This window comes from Thunnus albacares, chromosome 14 (assembly GCF_914725855.1).
Source record: "Thunnus albacares chromosome 14, fThuAlb1.1, whole genome shotgun sequence".
In the NCBI taxonomy this organism is placed as follows: Eukaryota; Metazoa; Chordata; class Actinopteri; order Scombriformes; family Scombridae; genus Thunnus; species Thunnus albacares.
This window is the reverse complement of record NC_058119.1, coordinates 10,414,008-10,441,689: the sequence shown is the minus strand read 5'-3', so window position 1 is coordinate 10,441,689 and position 27,682 is coordinate 10,414,008. Positions and strand designations below refer to the sequence as shown.

General features: G+C 39.7%; 1 protein-coding gene across 7 annotated transcripts in view; it reads right to left on the bottom strand.

Moving 5' to 3' along the window:
- Positions 1-27,682, bottom strand: part of macrod2 (mono-ADP ribosylhydrolase 2) — a 423,023-nt gene that overhangs the window by 104,095 nt on the left and 291,246 nt on the right. For all 7 annotated transcript variants that reach the window (XM_044372372.1, XM_044372373.1, XM_044372374.1 and 4 more), the window contains exon 7: positions 3,468-3,498. In XM_044372372.1, coding sequence (XP_044228307.1) covers positions 3,468-3,498 — 31 coding nt within the window. The remainder of the gene's footprint in view (positions 1-3,467; positions 3,499-27,682) is intronic.

The following is a 27,682-nucleotide window of genomic DNA, read 5'->3' as shown; positions in this document are numbered from 1 at the left end:
ATTGCAGTATGTGCTGCAGCAATTTCCTATGCAAGACTGGAAAATACAGAAAAGAGTAAGAGAGAGATACAACTTTAGCCCTTCTTATCATTAGCACTTCAGTAATTGCCATTTTAAGATGCGTGCATAGACAGGTGGCAGAAAACAAGACAATTATTGCAGAGAGAGATGATGAGAGGAGATGATGAGGAGTTGTTGTGCAGTAAACTGTGTGAATCACAGAACTGATGGGTGGAAAATGTTCAATATCCCAAGAGGGAAGTTTTCTATCCAGCAAAGAGTGCATAATTATAAACATCTAGTGTTTCATAAGTGTGAATACTCTCTTTAGTGCACACACTGGGCTTCACTAACAAGTGTATGAAATGCTGTATATCGGCCACTTGGACTATCTGGTATCCATGTACATGAAAGTTTGACAGTGCCCATTGGGCCACTGCCTGTGGACATGCAGCTGCATGGTTTTCAAATTCTGCTGGAAAAAAGAAGAAATCACCTCCCCTTTGAAATTTACATTGAAATATTGTTAGTGACAACTACTGTATACTTGCAATTCAGATGAAAATGACTGTGTTCACAGTTAAACAGCCCAGCATCACCTGACTGGATATTGAAGCTTTGCTAAGTGTCCTCCCCCAAATTTACTCTTTCTAGGTAATCTGAGATCAGTCAAAGATAGTTGCAATAACCCAATATATTTAATACAGTTAAGGCTTGGAGGACAGCACAGCGTATTGAAGGACGATCTGAGTTAATATCCACATTTACTCCAATTGTTAATGACCCTGACTTTCTGCCAGGTGTCTTACATTCAAACATTGGGATTCGAAGAGTATCTTTTACGTCTGGGACCTCTTTGAGGATGGAGTCCTCATGACCTTTAACCAGACAGTACAGAAATATGATGAATCCAGAAATGACAGCTTTTGTTTTTTTCAGATAATACATTATATTAAGAAAAAAAATCCTTATTAACTGATTTTAATGTGTCCAGTATTGAAAAGCTGGTGCAAATTATTGTAAATGCTAAATGGACTGCATTTATATAGCGCCTCTCTAGTCTTCCGACCACTCAAAGTGCTTTAAAATACATGTCAACATTCACCCATTCACACACATATTCATACACTGATGGTAGAGGCTGCCATGCAAGGTGCCAACTTGCCCATAAGGTACCTAACATAACATAACATAACCTGCTCAAATTCACACACACACACACACCCACACACTGCTGGTGCAGCCATCAGGAGCAATTTGGGGTTCAGTATCTTGCCAAAGGACACTTTGACATGTGGACTGGAGGAGCCAGGGGTCAAACCGCTGATCTTCCGATTAGTGGATGACCCGCTCTACCTGCTGAGCCACAGCTGCCCCAATAATGTACATCATATAAAACTATTTAATGTCCTGACATTCTGTGCAAGGAAAAACATATTACTTCAGTGGATTTCCTGTAAGGCTCCCACAATCTCTGGTTGGCATAGGATAATAACGGAGCTGGACGCCCCGACTTGTCTAGTACGCTCCAAGACAGCTAACTTCATCAAAATGTAGAAACTTTTTCTTGAATTTGTAAATGTGAATATATCTGCCATCTTATCTAGAGTGTACATATGAAGCATATGGGATGCTAAGGTCCAACTGTGGTGGTTGTTGTTGTGATATTGTGACAGCTGACTCTAGATGCCTTTTTGTTTTCTTCTTTTTTTTCTTCTTTCTTTTTTCTTTGATTGTCTGTGCTGAGCTGAACAATGTTACATTTTAAGTTTTAGATTTGTTGGTATCCTTTTCTGTGTTTCAATAATGGAAAATTCAATAAAACATTAACAAAAAAAAAACAACAGCCCAGCATTGGGTCTTAATTAGCAGCAGAGAATTTAAATAACTGCGGCTGTGCTCATTTACACTACCAGTGTTAGAAAGTACCCTGCTAAATTGAAAACATGCAGTGATGCAAAATTATTTTGCAGCCATGACAGTAATTTGTAGTAGGTGTAGTAAATTAACCCCAAGGTATTATATTTTTTAAAAGGTTGGCAACTCTATTTAGAACAAAGCCTCAACACAGTTACACAAGTGTAGAATATCACAGAATATGATGTCTGAGGTGAACCTCATCATCAAGCATCTACAGCACCTAAAATATAGCTCAGAAAGCTACATAAAGTGGTTAAAACAAAAGAAACATCTAAAATTATATGAACTGTCAAGCATCTGAACAAAAGACCTTTTGGCTTCAGAACAGTTCCAGTACTCCTTGGTTTTCTGTCCTGACATGTTTTAGAGGTAGGTTACATCATTCTTTAAAAAGCAAAGCCTCTAGCTCTTTCAGCGATGGAGATATGAACCCCATAAAGGTTTAATGCTTAGTTCTGTTGACTGGGGAGGCCATGGAAGTGTTACAAGTTCACACTGATGTTTAAGAAACCACTTCTGAATTAGTTTTACATTGTACACTGGGGCACTATCATCTTTGTACATGTACTGTTTGTGGAAACATCTTGAGGGAACAGTGTTTGCACCATAGAGAGCACCTGGTCTTGTAAAATGGTCTTTATTTCCTTGGCTGTTATATGATTATAGAGAGTGATCAGAGCACCTAACAACTCTCATGAGATGACTGCCCAAACAATTATAGGTCCCTGATCATATTTCAGTTTCAGTGCTAAGTTTCTGGCTCACACTGGCCTTTATTTAAATAGTTGGAAAAGCATTTTAGTGTGCAGAATTGCCATCTTGGCAATTTGACGTTATTCTTAAGGTTACCAGAGTTGTATTTGATATTATGGAAACACATTGCTGCTGACTTATTGTTAGTGACAGCCAATATGAATCTGCTTGCTAATTAATACTTACATATATGGCCTTACTGTCATTATTAGAGCTTGTGTGCAAATTCAAAGGAGAACATATACTATACAGTATGTAAGAATAGTGAAAAAATAATTATTAGTTGTCAGCAGAGGCAATTCACTACATTCCATAAACTTCAGTAGTTTCCCTGCATCAAACATCTTCTGCCATTATAACTTCAAAGTCTGTTCATATCAACAAGTTTGGCATGTTTTCCATGTGACTTTGTTTAATGAGCACACTAGCTCTTTGCCAGCGATGCCTTTCTGCATATCAGGCCTGGTCCCATGAGGGAGCACAAACATTGTTCAGGGTCTCCATTTTGTTCACCTTACACTAGGCTATGTCTTTGTGCAATATGGTGTAAGGTGAACTTGTTGGTATGTTTGAACATTCTGTTTTCTCCTTCAAAGACAAGGTCTCTTAAATATTTTATTTACATTATTTTGTGTTTTCCCTTAATCCAGAATTATGAACATACAGCCACTGAGATAAGATTTGCAACACAGGCATGTACGCAGTGGTAATGTGTGCAGGTTGTTATGGTAAGACATGTATGTAAAGCACAAAATACAAAGTCAATTAAAGAAAATAGGAGAGATTATGCTTACCATAGATGCCTGTGGATATACATGGGAAGGCCTGTGCAAAAAAGAAAGAGAAATAACAGTCAAAGCATGTTCACACAGGCTGAGTAAATTAGACAAAACAACTGTAGCTTTTATCAATCCCATTAAGCACTAAATAACAAACAACCAAGGTAAAATGCCACCCAGGATGTCGAAATCCAATCAGCTTTTTTGTCAGTCCTTTATTTCATTTCCCTTTGTAGTAAAACACACTGAGCATATTATTTCTGTTCAATTAGCTATTACTGTATAAAAACCACAGCAGAAGAATTCAGTCTTCAACTACTTTAAGTAAATGTTGCATGATTGTTTATATCTGGATTAAACTGCAGCTGCTGTAGGACACCTACTGTTGACCTCATTCCCAAAAGGAGCAATTTACTATTATATGTGCCCAAATTCATGGATCCAGAGAAGTCCATTGTGAACCACACTCCAGCTCCCATACACAACACATAAACACACACACACATGCACACATACTTTTCTGTTGACCTCCAAAAAAAAAGGCACATTACACACATCCTGGATTTGAACACACTTTCATACACATCAATCACAATCACAAAACAGGCTGCTGGAGAAAATTCTATCATGTACAGTTGCAACCAATGAATGTGACGACCTATTAGTGCTTAATGCCTGCACTTGATGCCCATAACAGTCATAGTTTGCATATGTTGCCTGAGGGAAGAGTGGAACAGACTCATGTGAATTCATAGGTACATGTAGAGCTCACTGCTTAATATTCTCCAGCACATGAATATCCAAACGATGGCGGATTGATCAGGGCTGCCCTTCCATTGATGTTTATGGAACTTTCCCAAGAACTGAAGCTACTCCACACATCACATTTTGTTTCAGACTATGAATCTGTATTCTGTCAAAAGCATTGAATTATTTAAGCTTGACGACTGTTTACAACATGCTACCAGTGATTTAGGTAGGAAGTTGCAAAATATGGACTTATTCTGGTCATTCTGTGTAAAGTTGGAGCACACTGTGACTCGGCTGTGTCTGAACGAGGACAACTCAGCATGAAGGTTTTCAGCGCGTTTGATTTAATTATGACAAAACCAAACACAGAATCGCAAAGTCATTGCTGCCACATTTGGATCAATAGCAGGGATCAATAATATCCCACCAACCATTGAAATGCAGGGACACATACACACACACACACACAACACAAAACAGACATGCAGAGAAACAGGATAAATATTCTGAATATTAACGCTTTCATGAGCTTACCAGCAAATACCTACATATATTTATGGCTGTCTTTTCCAAAAACATTATAAAAAGTAACCACCTTGTAATAGTTCTTGCTTTGTAGCACTTTGCAACAGACATATTATTCAAGCATGGCTTTATAGCTTAAAATAGTTCCATTATTCTTTACTTCTGTGAGCAAATATATTATGATACATAGGCCTTGCTGTAAGCTTTCCTATTTCACATTCATCTTTTTAAGTATATTAATAAACAGTAAAGAGAAAGGATTTTTTCAAAGGTCTCATTTGTCCTCAAAAGCAGCTGAATACGTGCTTTAGTTCCTTCATTCATCAAAAGGCCAGCCGCAACATTAATATAATAAGATGACAAATGAAAAAAAAGAGGAAAACATTTCACTACCAGCTCACAACTGGATTAATTTAGAGCAACAAAACACTACAGATATTCATCAAAGAATAGCACCCATATGTGAAATTATTCCAGTGCCAAAACTAAGCCCAACAGTTTGTTTTGCCACACTGACCCTGTCAAGTTGTATTTAGAAACATGCTGTTGCTAGCAGCCGTGCCAAGATCATTTCATTTTGGAGCTGAAAAAACAACTCACAAATGTGGAAGAGTAAGATAGTAAATACAAGTCTGTATGATGATTACACAAACAGGTAGTCGGGGTCTTTTCTTCAGTCTTTTCAACTGAGGAAACATAATTCACATGTAGAGAAAGTAAATATTTGATTAAAAACATTAAAAGAATAAAATATGCAGATTTGTCTCTCTAAAGCATCATAACCTATGGCATCAGCTTTGAAATGCAATGGTCCCTCTGTCCTTGCTTTAAGCAAAGAGGAATGGGTCTCTGTTTGTATTCTTATTTACCAGTTTTCAGGTTCTGCCTGTCAAGGTGAATCTTTCTTCTGTGGGGTGATTTAAATCTTTTACCGAAGCGTTGACCTTTCCAGATGACTGTCTGGGTCTGACACAAACCACAGATGATGAAGCGTGGAAAAAGCATGGCCATTTTTAGTCCTGTGCCAAGCTCTGCCCGTGGCACATACTGAAGTATATTGAGATCGAGGGCACATAATGGTTAAATAAAAACAGATAAATTATATCAGAAAGAAATAATAACTGTTCATAATTTTGATGTCAGCCAAAATTGGTGTTTCACATCAAGAAAGATGACTAATAAATGCGCAAATGAGGTGCAGTGCTTCCGATATGTGTACTTAAAATGCATGGACTCATTAGCAACATCTTGGCGTTTAGACCAGTGAAATCCCAATACTTTTAGCTACTCTTTAAATGATGCCATTACATTTGGCAACAGTCAATACAAATATGAATCAAGATTTACCCCAGCAAGAGGAATCTGTGTGAAGCTGTGTAATAATAAGGAGAGAGAGGAAAATGAATTTAATCCTCAGCCAAGATGAACATTATTTCCTGTCATTGCCTCTAGCCAGTCTCACCTGCCAAACTGATCCTGAGCCAGCAGCCTTGTTATCCTCTCTTACAGGTAGCTGAAAGGCCATGATGTCAGTCTCTTCAACTTGAACTCCTGCTCTGAGTGCAACTAAACTTTGACACATTTGCAGGCTGGTGCAATGACATACCATCAGCGTAATCAATTAAAATCTTTTTTTATTAGTTCCCTGGCTGATCCATTAAAGAGTATTGATCCACCTGGTGTGAAAATGCAGTGGGTAATCACTTAACGGGATGCTGTAAAGATCTGACACCTTTGTGGCACATGCAGATGTCAGTTACTTGTTTAAAGGACAGTTACTGCCAGAAGTGAAAAGATGTACCGTATATTTCCAATAAAACTGCAAAGACTAGAGTGCATCATGGCAGAGGTGTCTCCATTTCTCAATAAATCAGCCACACAGCAAGCATCCAATAAACAAGATGTGCACAAATTATAAATATTACAGCTAATCAATATCTGTAAATATCAAAATGCTCAGTAGTATTCATAAGCTTCAAGTTTCATAAAAAAGAAAAAACCAACGTAAATATACAACTTTCCCAATTTCAAGGTGAGCAAGGGAGGAACAACAGTACCTGTTGACTGCAGCAGTATCTGCTTTAGTACTGCATATTTACATGCAGAGTAGATACAGACGTGACAGTCAATCCTAATGGAGCTGTTCATTATCAAATAGAGCTGTAGCCTTCACAGAGACAGACAACAAATGACTGCTGGTGTCCTATAGCATGCAAATGCAATAAAACAGCTACAGCAGATTTCAGAAGTAGCCACAGTGTGCTACATAGTAAGCTTAGTTAAGCATAGCCCATTTTTCTTTCCCATCAACACTGGGCCACCGTAGAAGCTATTTTGATAGTTGTTAGCGTACATATATGTACATATGCTTACCTTGTATAAGGCCCAGTGTTAATTAGGACAGCCAGCAGTATATATGCAGTCATGACCTATGATTCTTGCTTTAGGTTATTATTTCTTTCTCTGGCTGCTCATTAGAAGTGAGTCAGCATGTCTGCCTGCACCTTGGCATGGGGCTGTGCCTGACATGTTGGCTTGTTGCTGATTTTCTTTGCTTAGGGAGTGTTCGGAAATTGGTCACCAGGGAAATTATTCTGTTGCTGGGTCTCCTCCCTAATCTATCACATCACTTTAAAGTGGAGCACCTCTCCTCTCAGCATCTCAGCACACTTATTCAGCTCACAGTATATTAAGTACGACACAGGGTGGCTACAGTGATTATTGTTGGCAAAGCTATACTTGTGTTACTTTAATGCTTATTTTTTTTCATGGAAATGATGTTAATTATCATTCCCATTTACTGTAATATTGACAGAAGAAATTGGATTTTAAATGTTTTAACTGTCACTCCCACAGCTTATTAAAACAATGATTTATTGACTTCAAAGTGTGACTTGAGTTTTGCAAAGACAGTGCTCATAAAACCAAGTCACTGTTATTCCACTGAGAGCATGATAGCCTGCAGCTTTCAGTCATTTGTTAAGCAGCAGGAAATGACACAGTGAAGATGGCTCAACCTGTGGCAAAATGCGGCTGTCCTGCTGTAGCTGTCACCTTCCCATGCTGCAGGCACTGTCGACTAGCCATGAGCAGACAGGTAAAGGGGAGAAAACCATGCATGGGCACAGTGACTGCAGGATCCTGCCGGGGGGAGCACCTCGTCTCGGCTGGCTGAGTAAATAGCACTGGACCCGGGGTGCTGCCCCTGTAGCTTGAAGCCTCCTAGCCTGTTTGCAGACGGAAGCTATGCTTATAAATCACAGAAGCAAGGGGAGACCTTGTGCAAATGCAACCACAAGTATGTTATTATTTGTTGCCACAGTGTGGGCTTACATCAGAGTATCAGAACATGAATCCAAGAGAATCCTCTTTGTTGACTGCTGTAATTCTTTAAGCATGTAGGTCATGCCTGGTTTCTGGTGTCTGAATCAGCTACCTGCTGCCGCGGCTGCTGCTGCTGGGAAGAGCGTCACGGTTACAGATCAGGATATTCAAATATGACACATTAACACCCTTTTATTCTGCATAATACCACACTCCATATTCTAATGTGAGCACTGATTGTTTGAGTGTCATTATGCTAAATGGAGGATGGAGGAATGCAGAGGGTGAGAAACCTGGAACCTAATGGCCCGAGTCCCACTACCGGTTTTTATATCTGCCATGACCAAGTGTAACTATTATTACAAAAATATCTGAGCATCCATTAAGGGCTCTGTCTCAGCATCACTGGCTGTGTTTACATGCAGGGACTAACTAACTGCCTATGATACTCTGGAAAACAGCTTATTTAGGATAAGCTGTTTGCATGCACTTTTGCTACCCTGTGATGGAGAATCCTTGTTATAATGAATAAACCAGAACAGAAGATTCTTGTCCTCCTCTAGGGTCTTGCCAACAATAAAATATGAAAATGTGTAGCCACAAAGTAAATCCTTTCCCTGAGCAATGGAAGGTAATGTCTAATAGAGAGGAGAGAAATGACAATCCAAACTATAGAACTTGTAAATACTGCTTACCGCAATGTTTTTGTTGGCATCAATATGTATCTATCATGCTGTGCGAGTGTGAGTCTGTAGCGGCAAGGAAAACAAACACTGAAAGGGGAGAGATTTTCCCACCTCCAAGTAAAACATTTAATACTGATATATACCAGCCATCTTAACTAGGTCTTCTATAATCACAGTGTGAGAATTGTCCAGTTATTCTGATCTAAATATAACGTTAAAACATGTAACGAGGGCTGACATTTGGACTGAACCAAATATCGATGCAGTAAATGGACATAACAAACTCTCTTTGGACATAATGAAGCTCTGGGGTGCTCTATGATTGCCGTCATCACACTCAGTTCCACAGCACACATCCCATCTGCACATGCAAAGGATGCAATGATTGCAGAGGAAGAAAGACAGGCTGTAGCATGTCTGTTAGCTAAATGTATGACAGGGGTGAGATGAATTGGCAGAAAAAAAAAGGTTTTAGTGCTACAGCTAGTGGATAAGGCAGAGCAGTAGAGCACATACAAGCAGATACTAAACTGATGGCTGCTTGATTCATTGGTCCATGACCAACTGTATGGTTGATCAACCACAGTTCACCCTAAAGCCCACAGCGACAGTGAACAGGTACTCTGAGAAGCCTTTTTAATACAACTTGGTGTTCACATTAGGAATTGTAATGCAACTTTAAACATAAAAACTTACATACTGCCAACCAATACACTGAATATACAAATACAATCCAGAGTTGGCTGGGAATTGTTCTCTTTCTTATTATTCACATCACCATGATTTCCCACAGAGGTCCGCTTGTGACATTGATTCTCTCAATGTTAAAGAGGGAGCATTTAGAGCAGCATAAAAATGATACTACTCTGAACTGAGAGCACATGCAGAACCAACGTCTGCTCATATTTATGTATGAGGACTCTTGCTCAGTATCAGTTGAAATTATATCACTGACCACTCAGCAACAGAGAGGCAGAGACAAAAGAAAGAAATTCACATCGATGAGACATACTGACTGACCTCTACCTGACCCGCGCATGATTGACAGAATTCAAATGAGTGGGCGAGGAACATGTCAGGTAAATTCAATAACAAAATCTATTCCTACCATTGCACTGTAGTGGACCACTCCGCTATACAGCTGCAGGCAGACTTCTTGTCAGATATTTTCTGTTTTTTAAAATATAACTTATTGATTAAATTAGCATGCTTGTGGTGGGTGAAATCAAGGCTCCCGTGTGGGCTGATCTAAGAGGCTGTGGAGTGCAAAGAGCAATAGACTGACAGTTGGGGTAATAGACCTGTGGCTTTGTTGTCTCATCATGAATCATCATAAAATACAGTGAATTGTCAAACAGTAGATTTATTTGAGAACCAGGACTTTGAGACTATTATTAAAGAAAGATCTTTATTACTCTTTATATTCTATCATATTTTTTTGACCTCTGTCCTGTTGCCATTATAATTTGCTGTTAATTCAAACATTTTTATCTGTTTTCACAAGAACTGCAAATGAGAATGTATCTGTATTAATAGATTAGTGAGCATAAACAATATTTCTGCTGCCAAGAGAAAAGAGGTGGAGAATGGCATAACTAGGTTGCACTGTTGGAAATAATGTCACAGATAAAGGTGTCTTTTTTCCCACCTTCATTGGCAAATAGACTTTATTTGTTCCAACAGACCACAGCCTTGGCTATTATTTGAATACCGGCTTTATTTGACAATTTATGGAATCTAACATCCGCTACCTTTAAAGCTTTGAACTTTACTTTGATTAAGATCCTCACCCTGACATGATTATAATAGTCTTATGAAATTTTTATTGTATTTGTCACAAGAGCCATGGCATTATAAACTGAGGAAGGCATTTTGATTGGATCCTGAGATGGAAGTGTGAAGCAAAGAAAGCAGAAAATAAAGGACAAGATGTATCTCTGGTAATTCTGTGCAAAATGTTTGATTTGAATATTTGAACCTCAACGCTCACCAGTGTAGAAGACATCATTCAATATGCCTCAGGGCATTTAAAGCCTGTGACTATTCCAATGAGTGCTTAAGAAATGTAGAGCATGTGTGCATGGTGTGTAACGTTAGAAGTAATTTGCATTTTGGAAGCCTAAATTACAGGTGGGCATAAAGAAAATGATCAAAGCAGGGAATAGCAGGATTCTGTCTGAAACTATCAAACTGCTGTTTCATAAGGTAACTCAAAGTGAGAAAGTCTGAAATAAAAGATAAAATGGAGCCTAGAGAGAAGCCAAGCCAAATATCCCTCTGTGGAACATAAAGCCAGGGCATATGTGAATTCTCAAACATCCATACTCCGTGTCAAACTGTTTCAGTAGATATTAGCAGCATATGGAGCTGAGAGGTTCGGATTATAAGTAATCCTAAAATATAGCTTATGATTTGTACCGCAATAAAAGATGATTCCCAAGCGGTTGATCTAAATGAATAGTAAAATAATAATTATGGAGTATTTTTCATGAGACATTACTTTAATTTCCATTCATAAATCAACAACAGCACATTTAATTAGAGAAAGAGGAAAAAAGGGTTTCTGGTCTTGCAATGTGGTATGGTACCCTTCTAACGTAAGGCCACTAATTAAACATTTTTTTTCCTTTCAAGGCATCCTTCAACATTTCAAAAGCACCATATCAAAGGGGCTTCAAAGTCAAAACCCCCGTTCTAAAAACCTCATGAAGTGACAGAACAGCATACATATGAAGACAAGTGACCTGCTGCATGGACTCTGTCTTTGTGGCAAGACCAGTATGAGACAAAATTCATGTGTGCTGCATATTGCATACTAATGACTGTCACTGGAAAACCTGGATATAAAAGCCTGGCTATGCTCAGGCAGTATTCAATGACAAAAGCCTTGTTAGCATCCCCAAGCTGACCAAAGTGGTTTGAATCAAACTACCGAGCTCACCACTGTCATCTGCAGAGAAGACAGATGATTGATGATTTAAATCAACCTTTTGTCTCCATGCATTATTTATAGCATCAAAGGTTTATTGATGAGCTACAGTGACTACGTTTACATGCTCAAAATATTCTGGTTTTTGCCCTTATTCTTAAAAAAGACAATATTCCTACTAAGGCTAATATAAATGAATATTCCACTAATATTCCCGTTTACATGAAGGGTTTTCCTCTGCTACAGTGTGAATGGGAATCACAAGATCTCTGCAGGCAGTGAAGTAAACCAGATAGGTGAAAAACATTTGTGAGCTGCTGCCTGATATTTTTAAGTGATATTGATATGACTGATATAATAAATGTATAGTTATGGGAACATCCAGTACCTAGGTTGTTGTTTACCATACTGCTGAGTGTTTTTGGTGCATCACACCGAGTTGTCACCATCAGTCCATGGCTGCATGTCAGGATAATAACCAATCCCCTCCGTCCCCATCGCTATCCTGAAAAGCTCTCCTCTCATTCCTCTCCTCTGTTTGCCGTTCTGCTCCAGCATATGTCATTTTGCACAACCAGATACACAACCAGTCCGTCATGCATCTCTATCCCAGCCTTGCAAACTGTTGGTTAGTTGGTTTATTTACAATGCACAGAGCTGACTGTAAACAGGCAAGAGGCCATGTGTCGCAAACTGCAGTAAAAACCCCAATTGATATGCATATTCCTAATGCGTATACATGTCCAAAGAATGCTTCTAAAACCCTAATAATATTGGCATATCCCACATGTATTCGGAAAATGCTACATTGGGAGTAAGGCCAATTCAGAATATCCAAACCGGATATGCTGTTTAATTGACCCGTACCAAATTCGGAGTATTGTCATATTTGGAATAATAGTCAGTATGGTTAGGGGTATGCTAATAAGCATCATTGAAGGATATTTCTCACTGTCATCAGGACTTTGGATATGAACGCCTGAGTCCCAGTAGATATGGACTCCCTACAGCCTGCAGGCCATTTCCACTGTATACAGCCTTTGAAGGATGACTGATTGCATAGTGACAAAGTCATATTTTGTCAGCGTAACAACCATAAATGACAGATACATAGAAAGACAGGCAGACAGTTACACTGAAATATTTCACCATTTCCTCCACCTTGTTTATACAGAATATACACAGTAATTACACAATGTTGCTAACTTAACATTACAGCTACTGTAAGGGACTCCAAAGCTTATTTTGTTTTATGTTTTTTTGTTGTTGTTTTTTTTAGTGTCTGATTGTATAAATCGGAAAAGCTAAGCAAAATATTACCCAGATGAATTTAGATGGGAGATCTGTATAGAATCATAACAGATGATAAAATAGGCCATAACCACATTTCCCAAAGCACTACATACAAAATAAAAACCAACATTCGTTAAGAGGCCCACCCTCATTAACTGCAAATCGAATTGCTCTCTCTGCACTACAGTAGCAGTGACCCCTTGGAAGCATGGTAAGTACATAATTATTATTGAATCATGGGGACACAAATTTTCCAATTAGAAGAGTGAATGTTTGTGTTTTTTTCCTGTATAGTGTAAGGCAAAACATACAGTATACCACTGGGTAAGTCTGTTTCTTCTGATTTCTTCATTGGCCTTGTGTTTTAGGAATAATTACTCCAAGACTTGAAGCCTGGGATGTTTTTGTCAACTGGGAATTTAATGGACTTAATGAACTCTCTTTGTTAACGGAAGCTCAGGGTGCTCTGTGATTGCCTTCATCGCACTCAGTTCCGCAACACTGCTGATAGCTCATCCCATTTGCACAGCTCCAGTGATACACAGCCTGTGTGAACTCCTGTGATGCAATGTTAGGGGGAATAAAAGGCAGGCTGCAGCATGTCTCTGAGCCAAGGTAGGCTGGGGTGAGATGAATGGGCTTGAGAAAATAAAAACAGTGCTGCTAGGCAGACAGATAACTAGAACCCCATATAACTGGAGGGCTTTTTTCACTTCTGTTGGAGGCTATCTATTTCCCCCGTTTTCCAGTCTTTGTGCTAAGCTAGGCTAAACATGTCTCTGAGGTATCTCTGTACTGAATGTGCAGAGATGAAACTGATATTGATCTTCTTATGTAACGCTTAGTAAGTCAGCAAATATTCCTAAAATGTAAAAGTATCCCTTTAAAGTTTGAATAAATCACTCTATAGATTATATTGATATATACAGGGCCTTGGATTGCAAAGTACAGCACAAAAACCTCCACAATAGCAACAATACTGCCTTATTTATAAACTCTATACTAGACTACAACACCTATACATGATATAATTGTTAATGTCAAAATTCATCAGCTTATTTGAGACCTCCTCGCTAAACTGTAGGTGGATTTCAGTATCTCACAGCACACTCATATGCATACTCTTGTGCAGTTAAGGAATCTGCATGTATACCAGAGCTTTTGTTCAGAGTATGAAAGCCTGTTTATCCATGTAGTCTGTGGGCAGACTAGGTCTCAGCAGCACACTTACACCTTAAATCTCCCCACAACATAAAGCCATAAATCTGAGCTTGCCCAGAGGTAAGAGCAACTACCACTAATTAACTGTAGCAGGATGAGAGGTCAAGGCCTGTGTCGCATTAGCGTGAGAAAACACTATTTTTCAATTTACAGTATATTGGTCTGGTGCGTTTTAAGTAATAAAGATTTAAGCTTGCAGTACAATGGGCATGAATACAAATACACATGCTGTGTACACAGTAATTCATGTTTCCACCCTCACTGCAGCTATATGAACACAAGGGCTTTCAAATGAGATGACTAAATTGTCTTTATACAGCTGACACTTTAGATATGATGTCTGCCTTAGGGAATGTCCACAAAGCAAGATCACTGATCCAAAGTAAAGCTCAATTTAGGCACACAGCACAGAATTGGTTTTCAATGAATATGTCTAGCCCTTAAAGGACTCTGGTCCAAGGACACAGTAAGCTCTGAGGAGGTCAGCTCTCCCTCGGTGCAGACCTGTGGGCCATTCTCTCACACTTTGATCTGAGCTCTGATGATGGTGTGGCAGGCACAGACTCAGGAGTGGAAGGATTAGGGACAGGAGGGACATGGGGAGTGACAGCTTCCTTTGTATTCATTTTATCCTCATTTTGAGCATAACGGCAGGCAGCATGCAAACCAGTGGCTTCTCTAAGGTGTTTCTTTTTCAGGGTGTAAAATCCTCAACTCTTAAAAGAGAGATCAAAGGCGAAGCAGGCTCATTGATAACTGTATAATGGCTCACTTTGAGAGAACAGGCGTTTTGCTGAGATGGGCGCGTGGTTCAAACTGCGAGCTATTAGTCATGCTGTCGGCTCATTTCCATATGTGTTTTATTGTCTCATGGGCAAAGGCTACTGCACCTATTCGGATTTATTGCACTCAGAGTAGATCTAATGATATTTACACCTACGGCAAAAACAAAGGACCTTGTATCTCTTTGTCTCCATATGAAAAGGCTCTTGAAAGGTGACATTGTGAATGTGCATTTCAGAAGTGCGCGCTTTTCTTTGATGAGCTTTTAACCTTGCTTGTCTGGAACCATATGAAGAAACATAAAAGCACAGCTGTCTCAGAAAGCATTGTTTTTACAGATTGAATATGAATTCAGCAATGCAGACATATTTTATGTAAGGTGACAAGGGATATGACAAGAACAAATGCTTGGTGAAAAAAATAAAGAACAACATGCTTGTTTGGGTGCTTTTTTTACAGCCACAACAGTACTGACATATGCTGCTCCTCAGCAACTCTGAAGTTCATTATTAAACTAATCATTAAAATTAAATACCATATGAAATGGCTGGTTAGCCATTATTGTAGTATTAATGTTACATATGGCACTGACTACATAGCAATTAGCCATGTAGGCTATACCTTTATTGGTGTCAATTTTAGCATTAGCTCTTAGCCATAGCTGTGGTTTGAATTCGAACAGCTAATATAATATTACTAATAGTCCAATATAATATCAGCTGCAGTCCAGTGTTGCTTTCCACAGTGAGTAAGTTTACACTACTACAGGGTTTGATCATATTCTGGATATGTGATTTACATTGAAGAGAAACCTGGTTATTCATCTCCCTGTACACTTGATCATAAAGGCATCAGGTTTCTGATCGTCAGCCTGCAGGTGCGTCTTTGATTCCTAAACATCTGAGTCACACATTTCTGTACAGACTGAGTTACCTTTACAGTAGAAAATGAACATAGTTTCTGGCTGACTGAACTCTGCTGCATTTACTACTGAGGTGGATTTAGCTTCTCTACCTGATCACCAGTAATGTCAAACAAGAGCAACAATACAGTTCATGATCTGCATTACTGACGTTAGACCTTCCCTTTATTTGGTGTTGATCATCAATTACCATTATATTATATTATAATCAGTTGATGACTTCAGGCATGGCAGAGATAGTGAGAAACCTGGATAAGGTGTTCACATGCCACAATATCCCTCTTTCTATTAGCGTACTCCAGCTAGCATCCAGCTTTCTCCAAACTGGTGGTGTTTACATGTGAAACACATAACTGATATACTCCAAAAACCTGATCACATCCAGGATACTTGTGCTCATATAAACAGACTCAGTGTTTTACAACCATTACTATCTGGATGTATCTATGCCAGTTTCTACTTTGTGACAATGCAATTTCAATTAGATAATCCATTGGGGTTTTCAATGGTTTACTTAGCTTAATGAGACTCTTCTCCACCCATGAAATAATTTCTTTAAATTACCAAGGAGAAGACATGTTTTTTACAGGACAGAAACATAATGTATGTTAGAAAAATATAAAGCCAATAATGTTGTACAACAACAGGTTCCTCCGTGAAATTTCATAGAAATGCACAACTGCTGTCACAGAAGATAGAGTACCAAAAAATCCGGAATATATTTGTTTATGCAGTACATACAGTACGAATTCACTGTCACTGCTTCACTGTAGTAATGAAATGTGTATGAGGAGACACAGAATTTCTCTGCTCATGGTCTTAATATTAAAATTTCTGGAAGTACAACATCACTAAGGGTGGTGTTGTTGCCCTGTTCCCTCCTGCTTCTAATCCACTCTGTTTGAGAATCATGAGAACACAGACTCCCGGTGGTCACCGGACGTAAACACTGCATGAAGGTAATTACAATGGGATGAACTGCGGCTAGGATGCCCTGGGAGGCCTAATCTGATCCCCTGTCCCCACACTTTAACTGATCTGAAAATGTACACACACCAAGCCTGGCAGCAGCCATCTGAATCTCATGGTCTCTTCTTGCCAACCTCAAGGGGAAAGTACATAATATACCTGCCTTGTCACGTAGCAGACTTCCTTTATTCATGGCAGGTACAGGGATATGGGGGATCAACAGATGTGAAAGTGTTGGTAGGAGTGTTCCCCAAGGCTGGTTGCCATCTTCAAGTAGTCCTGTCACTTTTACACTACAGTGAGGGATATAGATATAAAGTATGAGGGTATAAAATCAGTGTTTTGAAACATTGGGGCGTTAGTGGATTTATTGAGTGTAAAAGTCTTCTGAAGGATTGCCTGATCAAAGTATCCACCTTTAAATCCCAAAGGAGATTTATTCACCAAGCTTCCAGGTCTAATCAGAATCTCCCTGCAGACACCAGCACAAGTTAGAATCCTTTGCACAGGGATGGTGGTACAGAAAAAAAATATAGCTCATATACTAAAATAGATTCAGCATTGCAAATATAGACAGATATATGAAGGAGTAAGGGTCTACTGCGTGAATGCATGGGGCTGTGGTCATCATTAAAGTGCTTAATAGACCATGTCGGCCGTAGGACCTGACAGGCAAGCTGGGCAGAGTGGAGGATCCAGAGAGAGGGTCACCTTCATGTAGAGACAGCTCTGTCACACTGGGGCCATGAAGGGAGCCACTCTGCCACCATGGTCTGGCCTAGACAATGCATGTCTATGGTCAACCAAGCAGAACAACAAATCCCCCACCTCCTCCAGACTTAAAAAAAAAGAGAAAAGAAACAAACTCTGAGGGAATTTAGACACTAGATCAAAATGGTACTTTCAGGCTGCTGCTTGAGGTTACTGTACAATTCCTTGAAAGAGACATTATCTAAATAATCATTATTATTACAAATATAATTGCTTGAACACAATTATGTTTTTAGACTGCAACATGTAACCATGGACTGCAAAAACAATTAGAATAGTGCATTCAGTATAGTGCAGATGTACACCAGGTGTGTACAGTCAAGATGGCGGCGAACATAACAGAAACGGGGATTTATTCATGTCATATCGTGCCTCACTTTAGTGGATCATAACAATCAGGTATGGAATTAATCAGCAGATACTGATGTCAGTTTTTCGGCCACAACAGAGGCCAAAATGTGGCCTGCAGTAGACTAGGTAAACCTTGTTTTTAGCCTAGCTGATTGCCAGAAATGCCTTTTGCTATGTCGTAATGCATATTGTAAAATGGCGAGGACTGTTGAAAAGATGAAAGGCTGAGCTTTACGATAGGCTCATAAAGAATGGTGTTATAAAATAGGCTTTTCAAAAATTGTGAATCACTGCAACCATGAGAGGTCCTTGAGCATACAGTCATAAATGTGCACAAAAGATATTGGAATGATGGGTCCAGATTAGCTACAGACAGATACACACACACATGACACACACATGGAGATAAAAATCATGCTGTAACAAAAAAACTGAGAGGAACTGCCAAAACATATAGATGATCTCTTTTTACTCTTTTACTCTCACAGTATAGAGAGGCAATTTGGACAATTGCTGAAAATGGTACAAAAAATATATGCAACAAAAGGCAGAGGTGACTGAAAGAGCAGGCCAGGGCCAACCGGCTACTATCTGTGTATGTGGGATTGTCGTTAAATGCAGTCAAATCCCAGAGACGCCTTGTAAAGTGGTGCCATCTTGGTCTGAGCACAGGTGCATCTCTAAATGAGGGGGAATGAGGAGAGACCCAAAGCCCACTAACATCCCAACGAAAGAGAGGGGGCATGCCATTCAAGGTCACAGTGAATTGCAGCAGCACCGACTGCAGATTGATTGGGAGTACAGGGAGCAGCTGGCTGAGAGGAAACAGGAAGGTGACTGAGGGAATCACCAGGTGGCTCCCGTGAATTATGATGCCGTCTATCCAGGGCTTTCTATTTCTCATGCAAACTAAAAAGTGCAGAATTGAAGTGTCCCTGTCATGTGCTGTTTGCCTCTGGAGTGATTTGCATGTAGGTGCTGCAGAAGTATACGTTTGGTCAGAAACTAGAGTTGTTGCTGTAGTTTGATTTGAACTATATGGATAACTTTTCACAAATGGCCAGAGGATAATACAGCTAATTACAGTTTTCTAAATGTGGAGTTCATCATGAATATTGATAAAGCATTAATTAGTTACTAAAACTGGAAACCATTTTCTCTGCACCAAATACATCACGTGTTTTTGGAGCAAAAATGTACTGCATCAAGTTAGAGGAGGGAGGAATTATATTTGACAGCAATAAATAATGTTACCAAACAACTCTGTCACTTAGAAATGTCTTCTCTTTGGACAAGAAAACACTGGATCAGGCTACAGTATGTTTTTCTATAACATCTCTTTATCAATAATGTAACACAAGCACAACATAACCCAGAGAAGCCTGATTAGTATTTAGTGTGGATCATAATTACGCATTATGCCTGACGGAGCTCTATGCCAAACACATACACATTTCACTATGGCTCAGCCTCCTTCTGGAAAAGCCAAGGACTCTTGCAGGACGGGGCTCAGGTGGGGAGCCAATAATTCCCTGCATTAGGTAACTGGAGCCATGATGGCCTTGATTACGCCACAGCAATCTGATGTGTGTACTTACCTCAAAACTCTTCTTTACAGTTTCATAACAGAGCCTCTGCACCGCATCACTGAATGGCAAATACTGTAGTGTGCCTGTTCTTTTAATTGCTCAGTGACTTTGCTTTGCTGAGTCCAGATAAAAAGAAAACTTCCTGTAAGGGAAATTATCAGATGAAGTGCTTTCTCAATATCCAAATTGATTGGTGTCCTCTGGCGTTGCTCCAGAGAGTTCAGCGCTCTCCAGATCAAAAAGTGCATTCCACCCTCTAAACACGGCGCGCTGCTACAAACACGGAGACACACAAACAACCGCAAACATCACAGGCGTGAAGTGGTAATTATGCGAGTCTGGATTTCAGACACAAATTGGTCTTTTTACACCTAATAAAGTAAATCGTTTGTAACATTTGCTTTTGGCAGTCTACTAGACATATCTAAAAATGATCGGATATTATTTTGTCCCATGTACTCCATCTCATGCTCTTTGCTCGCCTGCAAGGGGGCTGAGACCTAAACGATACAGATCCCCAGATTTTATTCCATGCATATTGTCATTACCAGGGGTTTATGGATGTGACATTAGATATTAAGCTGAGTGAGATTTGTAGGTTATCTGGCATTCCAGGCTGTGTGCAAAAAGTCAAACCATGAAACAGGATTCACCCCTGTGCTTGCTCCAGCAGGCACTTCCTTCAGCATATGGCATGGTGACTAAATCTTTAGGCTCTCTGGTTTCATCTGTATGTGAAATGAAAAAGGTGGATAAAGGTACAGTAACACCTGATTTAAATTTAAATATGTTCTATGGTCCTGACAGTAGCGGCATCATTCATAAAAGGCGAGTGTGACATTTACGATATTAAGGTCACCGGATGACAATGAAAGAAATGTTTAATCTACTAAATTACCCCATGAAATGATTACTTCAGTAGGCCTACTTCATAATGATTTAATGCTAACATGTCGTATAATTTTTAATTAACTTGGAACAGGAGAGAATGTAGAAGCCGGGGGTTTAGCTCAAGGACTTGCTGCACATTCAAAATCATGCGTCTGATATTCATATGCTCAACAGTTTCTCTATCACAAATTAAGTCACAGAAATAAAACAAATACATGTCCAGAGACAAATGGTTTGTTTCTTGCACAATACAGAACAGGCTTTTTACTAACAACCAGTAAAATAATCTTTAAGTAAATTCGAATTGTCACTCTGAACTCTGAACTCTGAAAGTGTGCGCCGGATACAATTTGGGATGAACCTGCAATGCATCATTTCTAACATCTTTGAATTGGTAAAATCCGATTTATTTATATATAATTATTAGTAGAGGCCCTATGCCTTTATTATTTAGAAATGTGACCAATAATTTGTGACCAATAATTTGATATATAGATTGATTCCACCTCTCTAAACTATTTTTCAAGCATGCTAGCAGGCTACAGCTAAGTGGTGCGCTGCCAAAATGTTCTGGATGAAACTCATACTCCACAATTATTGTTCTGCAGGTCTGAGTAAGTGGATTATTAAACTAATTTGACAGTAATTGGGTCATGGAGCATATGCATGTAAACTAGAGACAGAAAACACTTCACCACAAAGGAAAGTGTGAAAGGTCTAAGTGTTTTTTTAGAGGTCAAAAAGAAACAGCATAAATGAGATGCTTTCTGAGTTGCAGTACCAGAGATATGTTAAGTAAAAACAGCTCTTTTTTAAATTAATTTATGATTTACTGTATGCTTAAGAAATAAAATAAGAAGAAGAAATAAAATCAAACTCTCTGCATCATATTGAATTGCATACCATCATTCTTTTGCATTGTATCAAATTGCATTGTGTTGAATCAAATCATGGGCACTGCATCACAATAGGGCTGAATCGCATCGTATCACATTGGTAGTTGCTTCATATGTATCTTTCATGTATTATATCGTTGGCAATGCATCGAGGTCGTATCGGACTCAGGGATGGAGATACACATCCCCACTCTGAAAACAAATGTCACTGCCAGTAGACGGGATAAGACATTTGCTGGGCCAGGAACAAGCATCCTACAGCTCAGTGGCAATCTCCAGCATCAAAGCAAGGCAGTCCTGTAGTGTTGGGGCTAATATATCTCCTCATAAACCCGCACAAGGTGCTGCATTGCCTCTTGAATTGCTGAGTAGGCCTGAATTGAGCCAGTTTCAAATTGTGAGTCAATCAGTTCAGGCCAGGCATAGTGCGTCAGCCCTCGTTAGCTGTGACCTTGGGAGATAATAATGGCACTAAACCGGGTGTATGTGTGGGGTAATAGCGCCGTGATTAAAGAATTATGTAGGAGAGCATAAACATTGGCGTGTCTGCCAATGCACACAATCATTCACCTGAGCCTGCAGGAAGACTGCTGTGGTTTTGATAACAAAATGATGAGAGGGGCCAGCCTTGTAACTTGTGTACATTTGTGGATACAACTTAAGTCTTGCGAATTTTGAATGGAGTCTCATAGCTGTCTTGATATTCTCAAACTGTAAATAAATATGCCTGAATATAGGCTGGCTGACTGGTCAGCATAACATGCACCGTCCCCAGTTTCCTGTCAGTTAAGTCGTAAGACCAAACAATACGGAGTGTAAATGTGTGTCATGCAGATGGGGACTATTATAAATATTCATTTCTGGCTGTATACATATCCTGGATGTAGACATGCAGTTGTGCACTTCTGAACCACAAACAGATCTACAAACATTCCCAAGGCTCCCAATACCTGTCAGCTCTCTTCCTCATGCATTCTCTTTGATAAAACACACGGGAACCAACGCATTAACAAAACACAGGAAATAGCTCCGCTCAGTGTGTTTTAAGGTTAGGAAAAGGCTTTCTATGAGAAATCAGAAGGGTACCGGCAGTGAAAAACTGTAAATAATCTCAGAGCAGAGAGGAGAGCTAGCTGTATGGCATTAGGATTCAAGTCCCAATGTGTACTCAACAAAAAATAAGTCACGAAAAGGAAAGAAAATAACAAAACAGAGCCAAAAGAGGTTACAAAGAACAAAATGTCAACTTCAAGATAAAGTTTGAAAAGATTTAAAATTATTTAAGACAAGAAAACAGAACAAAATGCTACCTATTCTTTTTCCAGTGGGGAACAGCGAGGGGTCTTTGTTCCCAAACTTTTTATTAATACATTTTCCTATCACTCAACACTAACAAAATGTCATTCATGACAAAGATTTCACATGCTGTATATTATCATTTCTGTTCTTCTTAAGACATTTTCTTTGATTGTGTGTAAAAGCAATAATTACCTAGTTGTTATTTAAAGAATGGGTAGCACTTGATATCTGTGCATAGGGGAGTCTAATAGAGGGCTGAAATTGCTGTTTCTATTCCCCTGTATCTACATTGTACATAAACAAAATAGTAGGAGAAACCTTTAATGATGGTGGAACAGTTAGCAAGCCCTTAAGTAGCCTGACAGGCTACTAATTTGTATGTCTAAAGGTGTTAATGTTAACTGTGCTGTGGTACTGCACTCATTTTGCCTACTTATTCAGTGTGAAAGCTTCATACAACCACATAAATCATTCTTTGGATGACATTCATCTTAATCTGGGATGCCATCTGATTTCTTCCCTTGAAAACATTTCATGTGTACAGCCAAAGTGAGAGAGAATGTCCCCTGTGTGTCAAACCACAATAGAGAGACCTTGTACTCCGACCAAACACATCTGTAAGACCGGGGACTATGATTGAAGGATAATTGGGTGCAAGCTTGTTGAAATGGAACCCTGTGATAGACCAGGAAATTCCAGTTTCATGGACATGGCCCTGGCAAGGTCAACAGACACGACACTGAGTTCAACACCTGGCTTCATAAAAGCCACAAATGAACGACTGGAAGAAAGAGCTATGAGGCCAACGAACTAGATCTAACACAGGAGCAAAAGTAAGAGTCATGCCTCAAACTGATTAGTGCTAATAAATCACATGTTCGTGGCTTTATCATGATGTTTTTTACTTCATACATAACCTGCCGAGAAGCTTATTTTTTGATGCGCAGCCATGTTAAACGTCTCGCCTTGTAACTTTAATTAAGTGCATTAAGAGGAACGCACAGATTCAGCATTCTCATTACTATTCACTCAATAATAATTAAAATATCCATCTGTGAGTGTTAAATTGAAAATGTTGCCATGCGTATCACAATTGCAGCATAATGTGTCACCAAGATTTGTGGACCAGTTGGAGGTAGAAGATGACTGGATGTTTTGTACATGACTAGATAAAAAGGGTTTCCCTGGTTATTCATTCAAATATGCTGTTTGGTTAGTCCTGCCCACTGGCACAGACTCAAAAGGACCTCGAAGATGGACCAAACACACTAGAGGGGACAGTGCTGCATTAGTAATGAGATGACTGAGAGTGTGACAGCTCTGTCTAACACACACACACACGCACACACACATTACAGGCAGTATTGGCTGGACTGATTCTGCATGGTAATTAACCATAATGATGTAAACAAGAACTCATTCCACCAAGGTCCGCCGCTGATGAACAGCAATCTGTTACACTATCTGTGAGATTGCCGAGATTTACTCAGTTGAGGAGCAACTGTCAGGCTGAGAGAGAGACCTGCTTTGCATGGAAGGTATTTCACCCCGTTCTTTCCAGCTCAGCTCCTTTGATCAAAGAAGAAGCATTTATAAGGTGGCGGAAAAAATGTGTGACGACACCAGTGTTTTAGGCTTAAGCACAACTCTAAACAGATGGGAGGAAACCAGGCTTTCAGGTGTACAGAAAGGACTAGATTATTTTTGTTGAAGTTTTTGTATGTGTTGGTTTAACTGAGGAAGCTTCAAAGCATACAAGATACCACTGTCCACGTACCGTCTCTACTTGAGTTTTTCTCTTGTCGTAAACAATGTGATTCAAAAGTAGTCTCCCTCAGGTATAAGACTTGAGCCTTACTTTGAAAATAGGAGCATTGCTGCAAATGACTCATTCCAACACTGAAGTTTATCTGAATGCGATGTAGTTAATTAAAACTAATTGTCACTAACTATTCTTTCCTTGGGTAAATCCCCAAGCTTTCCTCCTGTTTTAATTCGTGAGAAGTCAAACCAAAGGTAAGAAAAGAGTCACTCTGTCATTCCTGTTGTGAAGCAGAGAGAAAGATAGACAGAAATGCCTTTTGTTCTCCTGTGTTGCCCACATTCTTCAGGTATGTTTAATTAATGCATGCTTATTGTGGCGTTCTTGTCTCATGGCGTATGGCGGGAACAACATCTGTTTAATCAACAACTTCCTCTGACAGTCCCTCAGTTGGGTGCGAGCTGTCGCTTCTATTCTCAGATGGTACCGCAGAGGGATATGAGCCTCATAGAAATTCAGAAGATCGTCTCCAGGAGCTTCTCACAGCCAGGTACAGCAGCAGAGGAAAAAGATGAAGTGAAAGCAGTCTGAGTGCTGAGCCTGAGTCTTATACTGCTTGACTGTGCTTTAGTACTTAAATTATTTGAAGAGCCTTTATTATTGTCAGAGCACATTAATCTAGAACGGAACTGCTGCCATTTCCCTCGCAGAAGATCTAGGTGGAGTAGCCTTTGTAGGAGATAGGGTTTAGTCTTGCTGATGATTGCTGTGGGCTTCCCGTGCTTGTAATCAAGACACTAGCATGCTCACATCAGCCCACTCCACATAGACACTCAGGAGATTACCTCTTCAGTCCCCATCAACTGTGATTACCCCTCTTGAGGTGTGTGGAAATGTCATATTTTACATATCCTAATATTTCACCTCACATAAAGTTCTGCAGTCTTCCCTGGAGTGAAGAAAATGTCAGGGGAAGGTGATGTGGCAGGGCAGTCTCCTTCACCCAGACCGGAAGCTCCGCCTCTTGCTGTGGTTGCTTCCTTCTAAATCAGGGCACTGGGGTAATTGGGGTTCCAACGGTCATTAACTTAGACTAGGTGGCAGATCACCACAACTACTATCAGTGTACTGTAATTGGATCTAATTGGCCCAGTGTTGCCAATGATTTGGATCAGACAAATAGCAATGACTAATTTAAATGGCGGCATGACCTTTAAAAAGCTTCAGTCTAATTAACCTTTGACGATGCACGCAGGTACTGTATGCGGAGCTGGGCCACAAGCAATGACTGGCTGACAAGCCACAGAGGAGGCTGGGTTATAATCACATATTGTAGCTAAGCGTTGATTGGGGGATGACACCCTGTGAAACCATCCGTGGCAAACACTGCACTACATTTTTTTCCACTTTTGTGCAGGGCATCTGGTTCTTCTGTAGCTCTTAACGGGTGAATAAACAATGCTAAAAATTCTTACATTTGTTCCAAAAGAACCAAAACAAACATACGCAGTATAGCACAATCTCAAGATTTTTAAAGAGCAAAGGACAGACTAAAAATTTGGACCTGCAAAGCTAAATTTCAAAAAACAAATACACTATATCTGCTGGCACAGATAAATTCAGAAACATTTTCTTGCCAATATGTTTACTTTTAGATGTAAGACAAAAATGAAACATTTTTAAATTTCAGTATTGTCTCTTTCTCACACAGCACTTAGCCTTTGCACTCTTCTATGACATATGGGGCTCTATCTTCATAAAGCACAGGTACATGCTGCATGGTGCATGGCGGAAGTGTGCAGACAGCTAAAAACTGACATTTAGTTGAATCTCGGAAATACATGAACAATTTGTTTAGTCTGTGGGAAGCCTCAATAAAATCACCTCATTTCCTTCACAGTAAAAACAGTAATTGCTACAGCCTACCATATAGAGTCCGCAGTTCATTAGCAAATAAAGTCTGGCAAATATTATCATTAAGAAAATAATTGAGTGATGTCATGGAGGAAATATTAACAAAACAGAATACTGGGTGACAACGACAACAAAGACTAACCACGTTGTATAAGCAGATCAGCAGTAAACCTCTCATTCTTCTATCCCAATTAACAGCACAGTTTACTTTGCTATGATCAGAAGCCAAGTATGAGCACAATCAAGCCTCTATATTTCTCTAAGCCATTATATAATTAAATCTGGAGTCGCTTGCACTCCCGGACAATAATTTACGAGAGAGGGGAGAGAAGCAGACAGAGGAAAAGTTTGCGCGCGATCTGTTCAGTGCATAAATGGAAGTTAATTAATCACTTGGGGAGTCAGCACACCAACATGGAATAGGGTGGAGTACAAAGTCGTTAAGTTTGATACAGTGGTATTTGGAAACATAAATAATGACAAAGACCCTCCAGTACACTTAAAGGCAGCAGTAAAAACACATTTTCAAGCATCACCAGTGACCTACATTAATACAGGTGGAACAATAAAAGTTATTTACTGCATATTTCACATTATTCCCCAGAACAGAGGAGACGCTTTTACAACTGGTCGGCAAAAACAGAACAGACGACTAGGTCAGAGTCAACATGCACCCAAACCCAAGTGTGTTCCTATCTCGCAGACACCTTGGAGACACGGTCCCTTGTCCCAATGATGCATTGTTTGTTTGTTCTTCACTTGCTGCCCCAGTCATGTTAAACAGATTATCTAGCAGGGGCTATCGACTGTCATCTTCAAGCAGAGCGTGCATGCTGATGTGTCACTATAAGATATCATTTGTGGCAATGCATTTTGTGAACACATGTCGGTCAAAATGAATGGGAGCTAATGCTCCTAGCAGCCTTGGAATGAGCCCACAGAGAAGGGTGGCTAATCCTATCATTCTACACCATTCATCTCCAATCCACTTGGCTTTCAGCATTTTTTTCTCAACGGGCAATTTGTGGCTTCCCTGCTGGATCTCCTTGAAGCCAGTATGTTATGACTACAAAACACTTCCAGGACTGCCTGGGAGTCAGATAGAAGGCCACTAAATGCAGTCTGCGACCCTGTCACTGTCTACACTGACAGCTGCCAGCCCACTGCACAATGCCAGAAATAGCTTAATGACAGATACTTTCGGAAAAGCATCAAATTGTGGCCTGTCAACGTCAAATTAGGAACAAAAAGGAGGCTCAGTTACCCACAAGATCATTAGTCAACAACTAAAATGCTCACTGTATCTTTCTCCCACATACCCTCGAGACTGAAATCCTTGTTATTTTGTCTAAACA